This window comes from Strix aluco, chromosome 18, assembly GCF_031877795.1.
Source record: "Strix aluco isolate bStrAlu1 chromosome 18, bStrAlu1.hap1, whole genome shotgun sequence".
In the NCBI taxonomy this organism is placed as follows: Eukaryota; Metazoa; Chordata; class Aves; order Strigiformes; family Strigidae; genus Strix; species Strix aluco.
The window spans coordinates 3,375,163-3,395,571 of NC_133948.1; the positions used below are offsets into that span (position 1 = coordinate 3,375,163).

At 40.7% G+C, this 20,409-nt stretch overlaps 1 protein-coding gene across 11 annotated transcripts in view; it reads left to right on the forward strand.

Moving 5' to 3' along the window:
• KDM2B (lysine demethylase 2B) overlaps positions 1–20,409 on the forward strand; it is a 126,198-nt gene that overhangs the window by 72,473 nt on the left and 33,316 nt on the right. For all 11 annotated transcript variants that reach the window (XM_074844635.1, XM_074844641.1, XM_074844632.1 and 8 more), the window contains 2 exons: positions 3,547–4,001; positions 12,025–12,111. In XM_074844635.1, the coding sequence (XP_074700736.1) occupies positions 3,547–4,001; positions 12,025–12,111 (542 nt within the window). The remainder of the gene's footprint in view (positions 1–3,546; positions 4,002–12,024; positions 12,112–20,409) is intronic.

Below are 20,409 nucleotides of genomic sequence, written 5' to 3' on the forward strand. Positions count from 1 at the left end.
TCTTGTACAAGTGGATAACTGTGGGGAAAGTGAAGTGATTTGCCCAGAACCACAGGGAAGAGAACTGCTATAGAAAAAAAGGTATTTCCAGCTCTCTGTCCTGTGGTCAAGCCTGTGCTGCTCCTCCTCTTCACTAAGTTATATCACTGGCTGGTTTATATAAGCTGGTTTTATTTGCTTTGAGATGGAGAGGGGTGAAGGTCTTTTTGCATGAAGTCATGAGCCCAGACTGGATAACCACTCTGAAACTGGAGTCCTACCCTGGTATTGGCTGCTGTATTGACTCAGAAGAAGAAACCAGAGTTGCACTTAGTAGGAGCTCTTTTCCTTGGAGAGACTTTATATACAGAAAACCTCCAAGTCAGTGGAACCCTGGTAATACAGTGGTTAAAATGCTCTTCACGGCAAAGTAAATGCAGGTTATGCTTATGTATGGCCTCAGCTCACAGCGTAGTGACTCCCAGTCAGATATGGTTTTCATTAAAATGAATAAATAAAAATCATGGTGTGTTGCATTACAACAAAGCACCTGAAAAGACAAAACTGAACCTTCCTCACCTTGAAGTTATCCTTCCATTATTGATTCCCTTGGCTTTTTTTTTTTTTTAAATTAGTAGCAGTAGCAGACTGTTGTCTTTCGAAAGCAGTCCACTCTAATCTGATGGTGCAAGAGTACTGTAATCCCTTAGTGCTCTAGAATACACTGATACACTTCAGGTTAACAGCAAGGCCTGTCCCCAAAGGTACTGTTAGGCGAGGCATCCCCTAACTGCCAGGTTTGCAGAGAACAGGCCACAGGGCACTTGTTTGGTGCTGGTTCATTTTCAGGTTAGATTTAGATTGGGTTTTGTCTCTCCATACCCAGGTGTCGCTGGCACAGCAGGGCCTGTCTTGTGCAGACAGCCGGTGGCAGGGAAGCAGTGGCAGCTGGCAGAACAGAATTGCTGCCCCCCCCCCCCCCCGCCGTGTGCTTGCTTCTGATGGGAATAGGCCCCCAGTATGCTGTGGTGTTCCACTCCTCGCTTGCCTTTTGTTTCCATAGATTAGAGCAAGAGACAAAAAGTGGAGATCCCTCTTGAAGGCTGTTTTCTCTTCGCACCAGCGCACTACTTGGAGTAAATTATTCACACCTCCATAACGTGATCTCCCTCTCTTTCTTTAGGCCTTATCTACGCTTGCGATTTGTCCCATTTACAACCATCAGTTCCTGTTCAGCAGAACCACAGCATAGAAAGACAGAAACATAATTTTCTTTGTGCAGATTTATACCAGTTTCCATTGATGATGCTGAACTGGTAGCATAGGGATGTGTATCTGCTTTCACCTTCTTGTTTTATCACTGGCCCCTTCTCCCCCATCTAGGCTGGGCTTTTGTGCTTTAGTCAATTGTGAAATAGCTCACCAAGGCAGTGTGGCTTAGAGAAGGGGCTCCAGCCCTGGATCCAACAGCCTGGATTCTGATTCCTGGTTTTGCCCTAGATTTGATGTGTGACAATGAGAAAATCATGCTTTCTCCCAAGCATCTGTTTCCTCAGCTGTAAAATGGGAGAATGACATAAGCTGATTTTATAGCCCTTTGAGGTGGGTAAGCGTGCTAGCTACTGTGGACAAAGGAAAAAACAGTGTTAAATGAAATTTGGATAACCTAGTAGTTTTTAAGTGTTCTGGTTAAGATATTTTCTAATCCTGTTTATTTTTCTAAGAGAAGCATGGGGGTGTATTAGCACAGACCAGAGAGGAGGAGCTGCTTTGGAGTGTTGCATGCTGCCACCTCAGCACACAAAATAAACTGTGCTGTGCTTCTTCATGGTGAAGCTTTTTTGGAAGGATGCAGGAAGGAAGTTAGCCTGCACTGTGGATAGAGCTGGATTTGGCTGTGACAAGCCTTGCTGGTAGCTGGTATTTTTTGTGACTGCCATCTTTTCACAGGCATTTCAGCTTAAATGTGCTTTTCAGGAGTAATTTTATGGCCATTTTGGTTCTGAGGAAAAATGCAAACATGGCTGAAGGAGTAGACTGGAGAGAGATGCTTGATTTTTTTGCAGACACTGTAGCAGCAGCATACTTACCCTGAGAAGTATAAAGTGGCCAACTCGTACCTCTCGGGTACTAACACAAGAGGTGCACCTGGCCTTACAGAGTTTTTATTTGAAACTGCGAAGCTAAGCAGCTGGGCTAGCTGCCCTCTGACTGATACTCTGCCACTGCCTGTTGCATCTTTGTTACCCAGCTGACAAGTAACATGTATATTTTGCAAGAAGATGGTATAGACTGTGCAAGAGACAAGGAGCTTCTCTGTGATGAGGATGAATTTGCCAGCTTGGAACTGGGCTTCAGTGTTTGTTTTGAACCTCACTGTTAAACAACCGGATGCTGAGCTTTTTCTTTAATGTCCATTTAATCCTTCCTTAAGCATAATTCACATTGTCCTAATCCAAAGCTACTGCACTGCAAAGCATGAAGGCTGTGAAAGGAACTTTTCATTAATTGTTCACTCACTTCTTCTGTATGACTTCTGTTTCCTTTGCAGTGTTTTTGTTTGCAGCTTGATCTCATACCCGTTTCAGCCAGTATTAAAATTCACATTGACTTAACTGGGTGTTGCCAGCCGTTAACTGTATTTTCCACAGAAATTCCTGCTGTTGCTAGCCTGCATTCACTTAGTAAAGGAAATTGTGTCTAATAAATAAGAAGAAATGTGTGCTTTAGGGAACCTTGGCCACTAGTTTCCTACATTGCTTTCACTGCTTGATTGCACAGAGTTGGGTAACAGTTGGGATTTTTAGGGAGAAGCCTAGTATAAAACTAAGATTAATAGCTCTTTAGACTGAGAAATTTGCCTTTAAATCTTCCTGAGAAGTACCTAGAATGTATCAGGGATGGCATTAAGAAAAACAGTATCATGTAACTCTATTGACAGTCCTTGCATTTCTCAGCATGTTTAGGCTGCTTGTCTGTAAAATAAGCATCATTGTAATCCTCTGTCTCAGAAGAGCAATGAGTATTTATGCAGTAGCAAGTGGGGGTTCTTGTTTTACCAACAGTTGCTCACAAAGAGGAAAAGAATTGAGAAGTTGATTTTGTGCCGTGCAGAGTTGTGGAAGAATTATGATGTACAGCTTTTTAACGTGCTTTCTCCCATCGTTTTTCCCCTCCTCTTTGTGTGCTAATTCTCCTTGTAAAGCTGTAAGGCTGCCGGATCTGGTCTCTCTTGGATTTGTGGGAAAACTAATTGTGTGTGACCTAAGAGCTCTGCCTACTCTTAATTGAAGGCATAGAGGACTGAAGCTTTGAAGAAAGCATAATTTTTCTCTAAATGTTTCCCAGTCATTTGAACTGAGTAGATGTTAATGAAAACCAGCATTAAAACAAACAAACAACCCCCCCAAATTAAAAATCAGCTGAACAGAGCCCGTTCCTGTTACATACTTCTTAGCCATTATCCAGTGCCCTTTTAAATAGGTAGTGCCTACCCCAGTGGTAGAGAAGTGTTTAAGCTATGAATTACATCGCGTAAAATTTCAGCATCCTTTTTCTAACTTTCAGATGCAAAAAGAAAACGCAGCACAGACAGCTACTCATCAGATTCGTGGTTAGACATGGATGAAGAATCGTGTGATGCCCATATCCGTGAGGAGAAGGATGACAGCTTGGATAAGAACTCCAAATCCTTGGTAGATGGCTCCTCCTCACCCAACAGCACACACTCAGAAGGGAAGGAGAGCGCAGGAAGAAAACAAAAAGCCACAGTAATGAGATACCTAAAAAGAACTTTGTCTAATGAGTCAGATGACAGCGTAAAATCAACGACCCCCACGGACTATCCCAAAACACCAACGGGGTCTCCAGCTACAGAAGTTTCGACCAAATGGACTCACCTCACAGAATTTGAACTGAAGGGTTTAAAAGCCCTGGTGGAAAAGCTTGAATCTCTCCCAGAGAACAAGAAGTGTGTTCCAGAAGGCATCGAAGATCCACAGGCTCTCCTAGAGGACATGAAGGTGGGTGTGATAGCTTGCTGATCCACACAAACTGTATTCTGTGGGCATAGAAGACAGCAGGAGATCAGAAAGCAAGTTCTGCAGCAGAGGGATGGCAGCTTGTGTGTAGTGACCAGCTCATACCAGCCTGATATGCCACAGAGAGGGAAATTAAGCCTCTCTCAAAAGCCATCTCTGCTCTGGGGAGATGGCTGTTTGCAGTCTCATTTAATTGATACAGTCCTTTCTGACTGTCACAGCTCTCACCAAAAGTTTAAATCCTCTCATAGTTCAGTGCTTGTTATGTCCCAGGTGTAAATATTATACCTCAAAAAAGTCTGTTTATATTTATAGTCTTAATCTGCCCTTTTTGGTCTAGTGTCTTTCTGGACTATATCTGATTAACTGACACATACAAGACGTAAGTACTTGATTGTAATTCAGAAGATATATTGTCTAATGTTTTCAGTTGCTTTTTTTTCCTTTCACCTTTTTCATTTTCTTTTCCTCCATTGCCCTCTATAGGTTGATAATTATTCTCCACTGGTACAATATACTGTTTTTGGAGATGGTGTGAGGAGCGAATGCTGACTAGCGACAGAACTCCTCTTCAGGTTTTTAGCATACTGGAAGTAGTACCTCATCTTACTTAGGGATAAATTCCTCCTGAAGACTACATGGCCTTGCTGCTTCTAGTCCCAGCCCTGCCTCCTATCTGTGACATCCTTTTGTTCTACTTGGTTAGCTTTCTGTGTCTTGTTTTCACATTGTATAAAATAGGCATATTAATTTTTTTTAAAAAGCAAAGCTGAGAGCAGCATACTCTTGTAATTTTGCCTGGACTTGTCCAATAAGGCTAAAAGTGTCAGCCTGTCCTCCATAGGTCCAGTACCATGGCAATTTGGCCTGATTTAGGACTATGAGTATTGATTTGTGGTCTTGTGTTTGGACTGCTAGTTTTGTGCTGTTTCTGCGTACAGTATGGTTCTTCAGTTACGTATGTTCTATACACAAGAGCTGTGTAAGCCACAATCTGAGGGGAAAAATACGTGTTTATACGGTAAAAGGAGAGCCTGTACTTTTTTAGTGCAATTAGTGTAAACAGCTGTTTAGAAGAGGCTTCAAAGCCAGTTAAAGAAGACTGAACATATGCAGTGTGCGGTGGAACCATATTCCACAATCTTGGAGCCTGGAAGTGTGATACACGGCACTCATTTTGGTAAACCACAAGAGCTCATAAAGTCTCTTCTTGCAAAATCAGCCACTTTGTGTATGAAAGTGGACGCACATGCCCAAAGTCATGGCTGTGTATTCACTGGCTTGTTCTGTGATCAGTCATCTTCTAATCAGAAATCAAAATGAAGCTTTAAGACCAGGAGTTGAATTTGTGGTGAAGGAGAAAGAACGGTAGTGTTACTTTTCCAGACTTGATGCACAGACCAAGTTTCATTTAAAAATAAACTGCCCCTTCTTAAAATCCCAGAAAGGGGTACAACACATAATAAATGGTGCAGATGTTCAGAATATGATCATGCATGCTCTTTTGATGACATACTCCAGTGCACTGTGAGACATCTTACTAGAACACGGCAAGATACCATATGTGAATCTGGTTTAAAGCACTGTGTAGGAGTATATGTTTTCTTATTCCTCTCCAGAGCAGTGGATTCACTAGCTACAGAGATGGAGAACTGAAAACGGACATTTAAGAGAAAGGCCCAAGTTGTGCCCTTTTTGGTGATATTGTGCTTTAACTGGTATTAAGTGGACATCTGCCAGTTTATTTTGTTCATCTTACAGAGTTGCAGTCTTCATGTTCCATCTTCTTGATAACTGCCTGCTTCTAAACTTTCTCTCCTTGCCAGCACACACTGTAACCATCAGGATGTAGCCCAACATCTGGATATTTATGGTTCCCTGCTGGTTAAAGAGCCCATGACCACATCTAAACATCATGCATGCTGCAGAATTGTATTCTCTGGAATCACCTCTGTATGTTTGGTGAGCCTGTGACTGATTAGTCAGAGCAAGACCTTTCAAAAAGATGTTAACTCCAACATTTTCTTGAACAGTATGTCAAGAACTGTTGAAGAACTTTCTTACCCATCTTTTTTATACTATTGTCCCACATATAAGGCAGCTCTCAATTTTCAGAGAATGGGAGTCAATATGGGATAGTAAATTAATTAAAGCCTGTATAGTCTGCTTCCTCTATAACTCTCCCTGCAGTTGCATAATCTGTTTGCTGGGTGCTCTGAAGGAATTGGGGCAGTTAGGGGTGGTTGTACTCATATCAGTGGTTGGTTTAGTACACTTCCTCTCCAGTCAGGAGTGGAACCCAGGAGTCCTCACGCAGGCCTTCCTATTCCCATCTAGTGTTGGGACCCTGGATGCAACAACCCATTATTCTTTCTGCTGACATGTTTGTTAACATGGTAGAGAACAGTGCAGTAGAGCCACAGCAGCCTATTTCATTGTAACCCGTGCAATACCAAAGCGTGAAGTTTGGTTTATTGGCTTTAAAAAAAAAAAAAATCAAACCCGAGTGTATCACTGTATGTTTAAGGCTTCAACCTTCAAAGTATAGAGCATGCTGATGGAAGAGTTGCCAAGTGACTGATTTCAGCCCCTTGAGTGTACATCTAGCATGCTGGTCCTTGCAGAGTTCCTGTGTTACTTGGTGTGCAGAATGCCACTATTCAGTATTTTGTTCTGTCCTTGCTCTTCGGTGTGTGTTAGGTATGTCACACTGCTCAGACCCTCAGCTGAAGATGGTGATATGACTGTTCCCTTGGGGTTCCCAGTGATGCTCACCACCACCGTAGTCATGTGCTTCACAAGTGGTAATTGATGAGCTGTTGTTATCTCTGGTTCACAGGTAGGGAACTAGGGCACAAGGAGATTAAGATAAAAGTGACCATGATTTTGGATACCGGTTTTATGTGCCACGGATGTGATTTTCAGAAAAGTTAGCGTTATTTAAGAATGATACATGCAAAAGGTAATGGTATTGAAACTGTAATTGCTTAACGTTTCTGCAGAGCAGCTCTGATCTTCAGCCAGGCATGAGGAAGAGTAGGCACATACAATTCATGACTGACTGTGGAAACTTGATTTAAAAGATTTGCCCTGTGTCACATAGAGACGTAATGGCAGAGGAAGAAATACGGTCCATTTTTTCCAGAATGGTATTTATCTCCTTGCCCACTAAATCATATTCCCTCTTACTTTACTACTAGTTTTCCAACTTGTACAGAAAATAACGTGGGGATTTTGCTGATAGCATTAGCAGTAGAGTGAGCAGAAGCCTGGCACCTTTACCTCACCCTAATGAAGTCAGAGCACCAGTCATCTGTGTGACTGAATGGAGGCAGAAATCCTGCAGAAGCTGCTGTACAGATCATACATAGTGTGACTGTATTCAGTTATATTCACAAGCTTTATTTCATGGGCAACCTGACTTTTGGGCATGTGATGTATTAATAATACATCCTATAAAAAGTACCCTTTTAGTGCACCCATTTGAGAGCTATTTTTAACAAATGCATAGCAAGAACATGCTCTGACAGAAAGTCTGAAAGCTCTAGCTGTGCTTGGAAAGTCTTAAGTTTCTTCCTGAAGAAAATAAATCCATGTTTATTGTAGCAGTTTTATTTCTTAATGAAATACACTCAGGAACTTTTCTGTATGACATTCAAGTCTGTCTTTGTGCTTCAGTAAGAAAATTAATGTTTTCAGAAAACAGGATATGGGTAGTTAAACTGGGGAAAGGAAACCATTTTATTCAGTGATGAGAAATTTCACAGAATGAATCAGGGTAACTCGCAGAGAATCCATGCTTTCCCATCTGAGCAAGAATACAGTAAAGGATGGGCGACTGGATTACTGCTCTTGGTGGTAAATACAACTACAGCTATATACAGCTATTTAATGTCAAGTAGGTGAGACTCTTTGAAGTAAAGTAATTTATTTTCCTTGTGAGAAGGGAGACTGAAAACTAAACTAAGCCTGTGTAAATTCCTTACACGTCATCTGAGCTCCTAACTAACTGCGACTATCTAGTGGGGACACAGCAATCCAGAAGTGCCAAGCTAATGCCTCTGCAGATTGAGAACCCATTTATCACCGTGATCGATGGCGTGCAGCAGCACAAGGGAGACTTATTTGCAGAGTGTAACATGGGCCTCACTTGGGGAGCAGGTCAGTTCTTCCCTCAGCTCAAACAAGGAATTAAATTCTTGTTGGCTGCAGCTCTGCTGCACAGGCACTGTATCGCATGAGGCCGGTGTTCGCCACCAAAGGAGCTTCTCAGAGGCCTCCAAGCAGCGATTACTGACAGCAGTGTTCACTCCGTAGCAGATGGCATCTGAACAATCGGCCGAGGAGATGCAATACTCTCTGTATCCAAATGTCTGTGGATGGGCTCTGGGTGAGCTGTATGTGCAGCAAATGCGAGGGGAAATTGTTGTACAGATAAACATACCCTCCCTGAGAGTGCTCAGCTGACCCAGGTTGCAGAAGGATGGAAGGCTTGGCAGTGTAGTTGTTGGGAGGGTGAGCAGCCAGAAGACACTGGAGCTGTTGCCCTCACATCCTTGCTGTTGGTGTTACTGTTGGAGCCTGCAGCCTGCAGTCATACCTTGTTTTCCATGTATATGTGCCCTGAAATGAAGTATGAAACAGTACAACAACTCCCGCTCCCAATTTAAAAATTAAATAGCAGCTGAACTGTTAGAAAAGTACCTACACCGATGAGGAAGAGAAGGAGGAAAAAAAAATTACTGAGAAGTAATTTTACTTAGCAATTTTACTTAGTAATTTTCTCTGGTGGCCTTGGGGATTGGAAGAGTTTCATCATGTGGCTTCTCCACTTCATATTGAGCTACCAAATAGTATGTCAGTCTGCTAAAGATGCAATTGGGGTGGACTTAGGCATGAAGAATAGAATAGAGAGGTAACCATCTTACTCCTTGGTGTAGTTTGTGCCCCACATCACAGGCCAGGTAAAGCTGAGCAGACCTTTGACTGTGACAGTCTGTATCCCACATTAAACACTCTGCCAGTGATACTTGTCTGTGTGCAGCCTCTGATTTCAGCACACACTGTTTCTGTTGTGTTACCAGCAGGATGGTAATTCATTTGCTGCTGTTGGGGGAGAGAATTCTGAGATCTGTGTCCTATTAATGCCACAGACCTTCCCCCACTTCAAAGCAAAAATGCTGCCCTTCAGAAGGGACTGTGGAAGTCCATTAGGGCAGAAGAAACTCAGTTTGAAGAGCAGAGTTTGTCAAATATCCGCAACTCCTTGGCAGCAGGAGAAGATTCTTGTGCAAGACAGATGATATCTACTGAAATATGTTCTTACTTTTCCTTGCCAAGAAATCTTACCCCCTTCTCATTCTGATGACAGGAAAAAAACTCCCTCTACTGAATGCATTTCAGGGGAGTCATTCTGTGCTGTGCTTTTGAAATTAATGGCTAAGCTGAATTCTTACATACTTAATCAGTTTCTTTCCTTCATACCTGCTGTTGTCACCACAGCCTTCAAGTGTAATGAATCAGGCAGCCTTGTGCTGGATGAGCATCATGTTGTTTGCCTAACTGGAGCCCCATGGCTTTTCTTTATCTTTTTTCTGTTTTTTTTAAGCAGGTGAACAAAAGTCTGCTGCCTCTAGCCTGTTGTGTGCTGACACTTGACACTACAGTCAGTGCAACTATGGCTTGGTTATGGTTCTGCTGCTCAGACATCCATTGTTTTCAGCTGGCTGAGATGATAAACTGCCACAGTTTTACATTTCTTCTTGGATAATATTTTCACGTGATACATATGATAACAAAAAAAACTTCATTATCTTGCCAAGTTCTTGGAATATACTCTGCTTTCTATTGAACTCAGAGTCTCTGACAGTCGTTAGTGGAAATGTTAAGGTTTCCTGTCTTACAAGCTTTCAAATCTAAGAGTAGCAGAGTAAAGAGGGATTAATTTGTCCTTTGTTTATATGGCTCTCAAGCTGCCGCCTTGTTCTGGAGAATTTTGGCTTTGCTATGAGAATACAAAAGACCTTTCCATTTTTAGGATTGAAAACTAACTTTCAGAATGTGGTCACAGTTCAGTTAATGCAGTGATCACTCTCTCAGAATAAAAAGGACATGAGCAAAGAGATGCTCACTTATTCTCAGCTCAGCCAAGATTTAATTTGCCAGTCACTAGTCCATACATAAAAGTCGTTAGCTGTTTCACTCAAAGAGTATGGCTGGAGGTTTGCTATGCTCTCTCCAGCACAGTCAGGTTGGGACAAGCTGCATTTTACTCCTCACCAGCCAGGCTGTGCCTATGCCAGCTCCTGAGCGCAGCCACAGTGCCAGGCTGACGAAACTGGGCTTGTACTGGTATTGCTTATTTTGGTCATTGGTGCTGCTTTCGGACTAACCAGTATCAAGAACGGCCGTACTGGTATGATTGTACCTGAAGAGGCAGCACTGTGCTGGTGCTATAGTGTCTGTTAGTAAAGCATCTCTCATTTAAGCACAGTCTGGGGAATTGGGCTGAATCCGGCAGGTTGCCTGGGCTCCAGGGAGAGAAAGCCAGCCCCAGGGACACTCATCCAAACCCTAGTTTAGATGTTAGCCTGCCTGCTTAGGCTCATGGGGCCTGGAACATGCCATTGTACGCCGAGCTTTAGTTGGATGATTACAGACGAATTCCAAGTGCACTTCCTATTAAAACAATTACCGTCTTTTAAGCTCTTTTTGTATAGTGTGGGAAATTTCTAATTATTAAAGCTCTACACTGGGGACTGACAGAGCCTGGTGCCTATTGTTGTCTAATTAAGCTTTTTTCAAGAAGTCAGTGTACTTGGGAGAAACACCGTTGAACTTCATTGTCTGGGGTTATCTCCTAAATTCTATTACAAGGTAATTTCCAACCTGCAGTTCTTGTTTGTTTTATTGGAGCATTTTTTTTCCCTTTAACCTATTAGTGCTTATTTGGGCTTCAGTTTTCAGCAGCACAGCACAATCCTCCTTCCGACTTGTTTTTTGTTTTCATTTGTTGTCTTTTTTAGCTACCTGAACTCCACATGAAGAGCTTTGTAGCTAGGTTAGTAAGTACATAGAGAGTCCTGGGAAGCGAGCGTGGACTATTCCCAACTGCACAATTAAGTACACTTAGAAAGAGTTCTTCCTCACCTCTGTGTTAAGTTCTATGGTCATGGGAGTGATTCACAGCAGTAGAAGCTGTGTAAGCCAGTGCAACCCACTCATGAAATTTCTAGGACAGTGCATCAAAGCAAAAGGATTTGGTGGGGGTGGAAGGGAGGGGAGACTAATCTTTTTTCCTTAATAACTGTACTGTCCAGAGTCAGATCCTTTCCTAGTGAATACTCAGAAGCCTGAATGCCTTACCCAATCACGTAACATGAACTAGATTACAACAGCCCTGGCCTGCCCATCAGTGTGGAAGGAAGGCCAGTGGAAATGGCCATGCCCTTGAATTGTCCCATGCAAAAAGATGAAAGATTACAGTGCACACTTTTATATCTTGACTTACCTGAATGTTCAGGCATCTGAGGATTGCTCTAAACTACACACTTGGTGCCCTGTGACTGCAGAAATAATGGCAGCAAAGCCTCGATGCTTCTCAGGTCTTTTGTAGACTTGATTAGGAGTGAGGGTCTTGGTTGTGGTGACTGCTTGGGTTGTTCCAGGATTTAGTGAGCTGGAGTTTAAAGGGAGAGGTGGTATTGGTATTAGACTGATATCAGTGGAAAAACACCAGTCTTTTGGACGCACCACTTTTAAATAGGTCTGTAATATTTGAGGTGATTTATGGCTGATTTTGCTGTTTTGCAAGAAACTTCACATCTTGGATCTTAATGACGGGTGCGAGAGTTTTGGTGTGAATTGGAAGTTTGGAAGCAAAAGTAACTCACAGAGATCTTGTCACTGTCTTTTATCAGAGTGGAGTATTGTCTTCTGTAATCTCTGCACTCTTCAGTTGGAAAAGTATTTCTCTGGTTAATAAAGGCCTTTTCATTTGCAACAGAACATACTGAAGGAACACGCTGATGATGACCAAAATCTTGCCATTTCGGGTGTCCCTGTGGTCAGCTGGCCCAAGAAGACCACAAAGGTAATGATACACAATTACTTATTAATCATTGTTGTGCTAGGTCTTGGTGTTTGTTTATCTACAATCTGACGAAGTGCTGTACATGATACTTTGGCAGCTGCTAGCATTTTTAACATGAAATGTTATTTTTAATGGTTTTATGATTATGTGTTGAAGCAGAACATAAAAATGCCTCAGCAGGGAGAAATCGTTAGAGTTTCCATTTTAAAATAATTTGTCTGGGCCTTGCTTACCAGTATAAAATTTTGATATGTCTTGGTCATTTACTAGTCATGGTTAAATCTAAAAATGTTGATGGAACATTTTGTGTAAAATTAAATGATGTGTAAGTCCTACAAACTGGTCACTTTGTAAGCACTATCATCTAGATGAGAAGATGTTTTTTCTCTTATACTATGAGACCTCCTGAATTCTCTGTACAGGTGTGCCACTGTGACTTTGGAGGGTTGTTTTCTGTCACTGTATCTTCATTTTTCCTCCTATATACAAGAGTAATTCACTTTGCAGGAGAACCGTAAGGCTTGCTTTATTAATGCTTATAAAGAGTTTGAAATAATTAACTAAAGAATAATGTCAAAAGGCTGGATGTTATAAATAACACTGATATGTTTACCACACTCCAGTTATTCAGCATGCTGTAAAAGCAGCTTTGCTTATTTAGAAAATGCCTCATCGCTTCTATTTTTACTTTCATTTTTCACTGAATTAGTTTTATAATACATAATTTCTTCAGAAATGCTGAAAGGGTCAGTCAGCTTAAATCAAGCTTCTATCTGAAAAATCTGTTGTTGTTGTTATCATTGTAAATAACTTTCAAAAAATTAACTGAGTGAATTATTTTTCCGGTTCTCACGTTTTGTGCTGGCGTACTTGTCATGGCTTTGCGTATGATCGCTTGTAGCCACAAGAATTTGCTGTTTTCAAATGTGAAGTAGGAGACCTTAAGCATCAAACTGCCGGAGGAGAGTGGGTCAGAACGAGTATATCATGTTCTTTCTAGGTTTCTTTTTGGGTTTTAGCTGAGCACATTTCAGATAAGTTCTGTCTTGTTAAATACGTTTTTTTTTTTTTAGCTTGTAATAAATCTATGGGAATATGCTTTGTGTTTAAAACATTTATTTGCTTAAAAACAACAGTGGGGAACCTTGAGAGGAATAGGTGTCGGATTCTCCTGCTTTGATAGCTGCTGTTCATTCATCAGTCAGGTAAACTCTAGGCATTGAGTAAAGCAAAATCTCTGTGACCAGAGGAAAGCTGGTGTGTGAAATGTCTAAAACAAAGCTAAGAAAGAACTGACTCTTGTGCCGTATCTTTTGAGCTTGTGATAGAATGAGGATCTTAGTGTTTCAAGGCTTTTATAAACTTTGGCATTTGCTAATGTTCTTGTTCGCTTTATTTTGGAATCCTTGATAAATGGTTCATTTCTTGTATTTTATTTCTGTGCATTGGCAACATAACTGTAACAGTAAAAGATTTGTATTTTTTGTGACTTAAATCTTATCCCTCTTTGTAAAATCCATCTTGCTGGCTGCAAGGGGTTTTTTTAACTTTCTGATGTATATTTTCCTTTAGCCTTTCTGAAAGCAATAACTTTTAGAAGGCATCATTCCCAGTGCTAAGGTACAATAACAATTAAACACATCAGATAATAACAAATATGAGGAAAGCTTTCACAGAAAGTCAGGCTTTAGATTGAAGTTTGGAAATAAACAAAAATTTATAACAGAAGAAATCCTTTCACCATTCTCTTTATATTTACTTTGCTTAATCTGTGATCAGTTTGTGTTATGTTTTAGTTAAAAGGTACACATGCAGATAGGGCTGAATGTTTCCCAAAAGGAGTTTGTTGCTGCTAATTGGCAAATGTCCACATCATCTTACATGTTACAGCTCTTTCCCTTGTCTGGGAACAGAGGCCAAGTGAACAGGCTAGGAAGACACATTTTACACTTGAGCCTTTAAGTCCCAAATTAAAATATTTTAGAAAGAGAATATAGGGGAGATTTGTATAAAGGCGGTGTTAGTAGTTAAGCTTGGTTATTTCTCCTTTGTTCCCTGTAAGTCCTGATAATGAAACAGAAGATCTTACAGAGAAGAAAACCTTTAGGGAGGGGGAAACTTCCTTTAAAATTAGATTGTAGCTAGTGGAGCAAGTCTCCGTGGCCAGAAGACTCCACGAATGTCAAGCACAGGCAGGGGAGTAAAACCTACCAGTAATTTCGCTTTCTGTAGTATTGCTCTTGTAGTATATAGGAGAAATGCCAAATACTCAACAGTGCCTTTCCTGAGACACTTGCGTTCAAAGGGAGTGGCAGATACAATACAGCATGGTACCAGCTATTGTGGGGCTGGTGAGAAGACATTGTAGCTGGTATTTAAGCTTCCAGGGAGATGAGTATTGTCTGATTCCAAGTCCATAAAGAAAAAGAAAGGAACTGAAATCCAGAAAGAGGAGGCAAGAAATGGAAAACGTGGCTCTTACTTTCTCCCAAGAGAAGGCTCCAGAAGACATTTAGAAAGACAAGAGCAGCAGATGGAGAAGGAAGAATAAAGCCAGCATTAAATGCCAAAACATTTCAAAGAAAATGGAAATGACTGTAAAGAAAGGAGGGGAAGAAACTAGAAGCATCGAGAGCAGGATGAGAAGAGAGGCAAGTACTGTAAAGGGATGGAGTGGGAAAAGCATAGAGCAGAGGGAGAGAACTCTTACTAAAGTAAAAGATCCCTGGAGTAGGGACAGGGAATGACTTAATGTGAATAACTCAAGCTGTGGAAGGATGGGCTTAGTTATGTTGACTTGCTTTTGAAAGAACATGCCTTTAATAATCCAAATTATTTTTGAAGCAGCAAATAATACTTCCCTTGAAAATTGACTTGCAGTTTCTTTTGTGTGTTGTTAGGTTCTTTTGTGTGACGTGCCAACAGCATGCTCGGTTCTGTAGTGCAAAACAGTTGCTTGAAGGCTCTGAAATTCTGGGGTTTAGGGAGGAAACATGTTCACTCGCCTTAAATCACAGTTCACAGTGGATAAGGTGTAATGGGCAAAACGTTTAACTAAGTACATGGAAGGCCCATCCATATGTTGTGCTGCATCGCTCCTGTCTACCTTTTCTAAAGGCATTTGGGGCTGTCAGTTTTACTGCAGCTCGCTCTCAAAAAAAATTACTCACTGAGAAAAGAAACAGAAGTAATGATCAGATATGTTTTTGTGAGATGAAATAAATGGGTGACATTTGATGATCTTGTGGTTAGTGTACAAAATGGGAGGCAACGGTCTGTGTTCTGTTTCCAGCTCTGCTGCAGCCTCCTTGTGTTGCATGAGGTGAATGGCACATTTCTGCTCCCTGAGCTTTTTCGTGTGGAGATGGTGCTTCCCATCCTGGGAGGTTGTGAGGTGAAATTAATGTTTATAAAGATCTGTGACACCTTCAGCAGAAAGTTTCATAGTAAAATGTATGAACCATTATTATTTTATGGTAATATAGAAATGGTGTGTGATTCGTAGGCACCTCTTTCAGATCATATTTACTCGTCTTTATGGAGCTTTTCTGAATCTTTTGTACTTTTTCTAATTTATTGATAATTACTTAGCACAATAATTACACTCCAGCAGGCACTTTTTTTTTTTTTGCAAATCATCTTTCAGAAGCAGCAAGAACCTGCCTTTTTCACCTGCCTTTTTCTTTTAGCTACAGAGTAAGAGAAAACAGCCCATTTTCAAAAGAAGCCTCTGTCTGATAATGATTCATTTACCAAAATGTTTGACTTTGCTAGGGATCCTAGGATATGTACAACAATCCTAATTTAGGCCTCTTCAAGGAATCAGGAATGTGGGACCAAGTGGATATTTGAAACCTCCTTGTCCTGATAGCTGACTGACAGTTTATGTACCTTCAGACTAAGCAGCACATTTTTCCCAGCCGGCTGCCGAGCAGGGATGCAGCTGTGGATATGTAAACCCCGTCCCCGTTCCTTTGTTGGGGGTTTGTGCAACAGTAAGTTGTCCTTGCTTGGTGCAGTGCTGAGTGTTATCTGTTTGTAATTTGTAATGGTAGTCTGCTGTCTGAAAGGAAGAACTCCATAGTGTATAAGGGACTAAAGCGGAGTGAGAAATAATCCTAAGAAATTAGCTCCTTCCCCATCCCTGGGACAGGAACTTCTGGGTGATGTGAAGAGAGAGCAGGGCCTAAACCTGACTTAACCTGACTTTCCATTGTGGTGACAGATTGCTCATCGCTGGTGCGGAAAGCTGACTACCGTCAAGCCAAATCTTGAAGCCCACTCTCAAGATTTGCTCAGCCCTACGATACCAGAGTTCCCGTTTTATCTACATAGGGATTAGGGGCAGCATTTTATTTAAGGAACTCGGAGTATGGCCCAAGTAGAAACCATGCATTTTTCAAACCATTTCCTATTTCTAGAAGACAACAGTCAACTATAGTAGCATGTAATTACACTCTATGGCAGTGCCTTCTGTTTTTATTGTGATAAAGATCTTTAGTTGTCTATGAAGAGCAGCTATAAAGAACTAAAATATGTTTGGACTCTCTTGTTCTGTGAAGAATTAGAAATGCAGACTGTGAGCCAGATTCTCATCTCTCTTACCTGGCACAAACCTAAAGCCACTGCATTTGTAATGATAGCAAGTGTCCAAATATATATAGGTCTGGCTGTGAGCAGGAGTTGAAGCTGTAATGTTCAGCAGCTGGTTAACAGTGCTGCAGTATGTGGCTGTTTTTCTAATGCCCATTCATACACGTTTTACATGTAATGTTTACCTGTTGATTTTAAGAGAAGATACTGGAGAAGTATAATAAGGAAATAGTAATATTCTTAATTAAAGGAGTACTATTAATTAGTAAAGGCCACAAACCGAAATTTTAATTGGATTATGTTTTTTTTAAAAAACAACCTTCCCTGCAATTGGCAATGCAAATAATGTTCGTAGCTGTGTATCAGTGCATGAGAACCAGGAAGAAAAAGTGATCATAAAAAAAAAAAAAGAAAAGAGGAAGACATCTCTCAGATTGCTTTTTTTGCTGTTGTTTTTTGGGTTGGGGGTGGTGGTAGGTGAGCACAGGATTGAAAGGGACCTTTTGAGGTTTTGACTCTACTTTCCTGTTACTATGGGCAGCATCTGATTCCAGTCATTAGCAAGTTCTGTCTTACAGCAGTTTATTTTTTACCCTGTTATTTTTACTAGAAATCTTTTTGCAAAATTCTACAGATACATCCATGTATCTGAAAAAGGATTAACTCGTAAGAACTATTCTGCAAGAGGCAGAGCAAAAGTCTGGTTAGTATGATTGAGGAAAGGTTGAGCTAGTCCTACTCCACCAGAGCAGACAGTCCTTACAGCGTGGTGTCCTGTTTCTGATGGTGGCCAGTCACAGCTGTTAAAAGGGTTGTAAGAACAAAGGGGACCTACAACAATCTTTCCTTTGCTTATCTTCCCAGTTAAGATAGAAGATTGTATCTTCATCTTTCGTGTTTAGTGTCCCCTGGTAGAATTTTTTTTCTTCTATGAATTTACCTAATAATTTGTGGAACCTGTTGATCATTTTGATCTCCATAGCATCCTGTGGCAGTGTCCCCCACAGTTTAATAAAGCTCTGTACTTCCTTATGTTGTTTCAGATCTGTCCTTTAATATCATAAATACATTTCATGCTCTCTGTATCATGCATTTTGAGAAACTTGAATGAGTCTCTGTTCACCTTCTCTGTGCTGTCAGTGATTTTCAGTCTTCCCCACCCCAATCCCAAGCTGAAAAACACTAGTAAATTTAGTGTTTTCTGGTACCATACCGTATGTTTGATCATTTTTCTCACTCTATTCTAGTTCCACTATAGGTGGTTTTGAGATGAGAGTGGATATGGGACTCCGTAACCACAGACAGTGTTCAAGATGTGAGTTTTAAGAGCGGAGGCTAGAAGAACATGTCTTGTTAAGCATGGCACAACAAAGTTGAAGGGGGAGATGATTGTTGTGTAAGTACTTCAGGGAGTACAAGCACCAGGGGAGGAGAAGAGTTATTTAAGCTAATGGACAGTGTTGGCATGAGAACAAGTGAGTATAAACATACCATAAATAGATTTAGGCTGGAAATAAAATTTCTGATCATTGTTCATAGTCTGGACTAAACAGCACAGGAGAAAAACAGTAGACAAATGTGGTGAAAAGGGTGTTAGATTCTTAGAACTAACTTGTATTTTAAATAATAAAAGGCAATGGTACTAGTCACCATCTCTAGATCTGGAGCCCAAAGAGATCCTTGGGCACATTCATGTGTCTGCTGCCATTTTCCAGCAAGGAACCTTTTCCACTTTTCATGGTATTTCACATTAAAAATGCTGGGAAGAGAAGCAAATCTACCAATTTTTAGTAACAGAGCTCCTTTATGTATGGCTCCAATTTTATGAACGTATATGCAACACTATGTGTTGGATCGAACTTAAGAAATAGTAAGTAAATGGACTAAGAATCAGTGGACAATGAATTGGATTGTATTCATAAATTAGGGGTTAAAGCATAAATTCAAGTGTTTTGATAAACTTCAACTTAAAACCAATGTGATTTTTCAGACGTGTTGAGCATTGTTTTACATCAGGTTTTCTTTAAATTCAGCGGGAGAGGTGCTGGTGGACAAAGAACATTCCTGAACACCTTTGAATAAATACTTCCAGTTTTTACTTGCTTGCTTACCAAGAATTCCTACCATAGCTATCACTAGGCCAGCTCCACCCATAGAAGCAAGAGCAGTGAGGTACTAGTTACAGCAATTAGTGTTTTAACCAGAGTGGTGTCTGAAACAGATCTGTGCACGTATAAATGGCACAACATCAGAACAGCATCAGTTTCAGGAGCCTGCCCGGGGGCTACCACCAGGAAAGCAACATTCCTCGTAGGAGCAGTGGGAAAACTCTGCCAAATTCCCCAAGACAGACCAGTCCCTGGAGATCTGTTCAGGGTACTTCCTGTGGGAATACGAACATATTAGAAAGCAAATACTGACAATTAAAAACAAGCATTTAAAGTAAAAACTGAGTCGTCCTAGTGTTGGAAAAAATCTGGGAAGGGGGAAAAAGAAGGTAGAAAGACAGCAAAACAATTCTGTGTAAATTGTTGTATGATCTATTTTTCTGGTTGAGATTCAAATAAGTTTTACATCAGTCATTCCAAGTGGTGCAGGAGCAAAAAGGGGATTTAAACTGTCACATTTTGTCCTCGCTAGGCACCAGCTTTAAAGGGGTTTGAAGTGATCTCACACAGCACTGCCTGAACTCTGCTTGGTGTCAACAACAATTTTAAATACCAATAGTCTGCAAGAAGATTTGCATATACAAATATGTGTGTATCGTGAATCCTTTTTGTTGATAAAAATCCTGATTATAAAGTTCATAATCTCCTGCAAATCAGACATTTCTTGGTAGTTATCAGATGCTAATAATTAATTTATCTTCCAGAAAATAACTTAAGTACAAAAGAAAATGAGGATTAAAATAAATTTAAATTTGTTTTTCTCTTTATTAATGTAAATTGTGATTGGAATCAGTGATTTAAATAATTTTGAATAATTTCTGCTCTTTTACACTGTAAGATAGTAGATACCATGTGGTAGGAGAGAGCTGAAATTTATTCAGAAAGATATCCCAGTTCTGGGATCTCTACAAATCTATTAAGAAACAAAACCACATAGTTGAGGTTTGGGGGATTTTTTTTATTTAGGGGACTTCCCACAGTAGCTGTACGCATATGAAACTAAGCCCTTTCCCTGCTAAATACACTTGGGAGCAGGAAAAAACCTGATGCACCAGAACCAAATACTTCTTTGGGTACTGTGCAAAGGAGTAAAAGCTGTTGAAGCTACTGGGAGTTTCTGTCAAGTGTCTGCTTTCCTGGGGCAGCGCTGCTGAGGAAGGCAGCTCCTTGCCTGACTTGTTTATTTTTGTGAGCACTGCTTCAGTCTCATATGAACGTTAGTCCTCAAGACAAATTCATTTCTGTGGTAACTCCGTGCAGGCCAGAGGAGTTTTCAGAGTTTGGTGTACGTGTATCATACGTAACATGCGCAAAGAACTTCACTGCATATTGCCTCAGTATTTTTCTAAAAGCTTTGCCTGGTGACTTGACAGATTATTTCTCACCTCAAGAGGCTGTACTTGAAATATTGTGTCCCTTCAGGGAGTAATTATAAATAGCAAGGACTTGAATGAGCACCTTCTTAATCTTCCATCTTTGACTTAATATTTTCCCTTCTTATCAACTCTCAGCCACTTGCTTTGAAATCTGACCAATA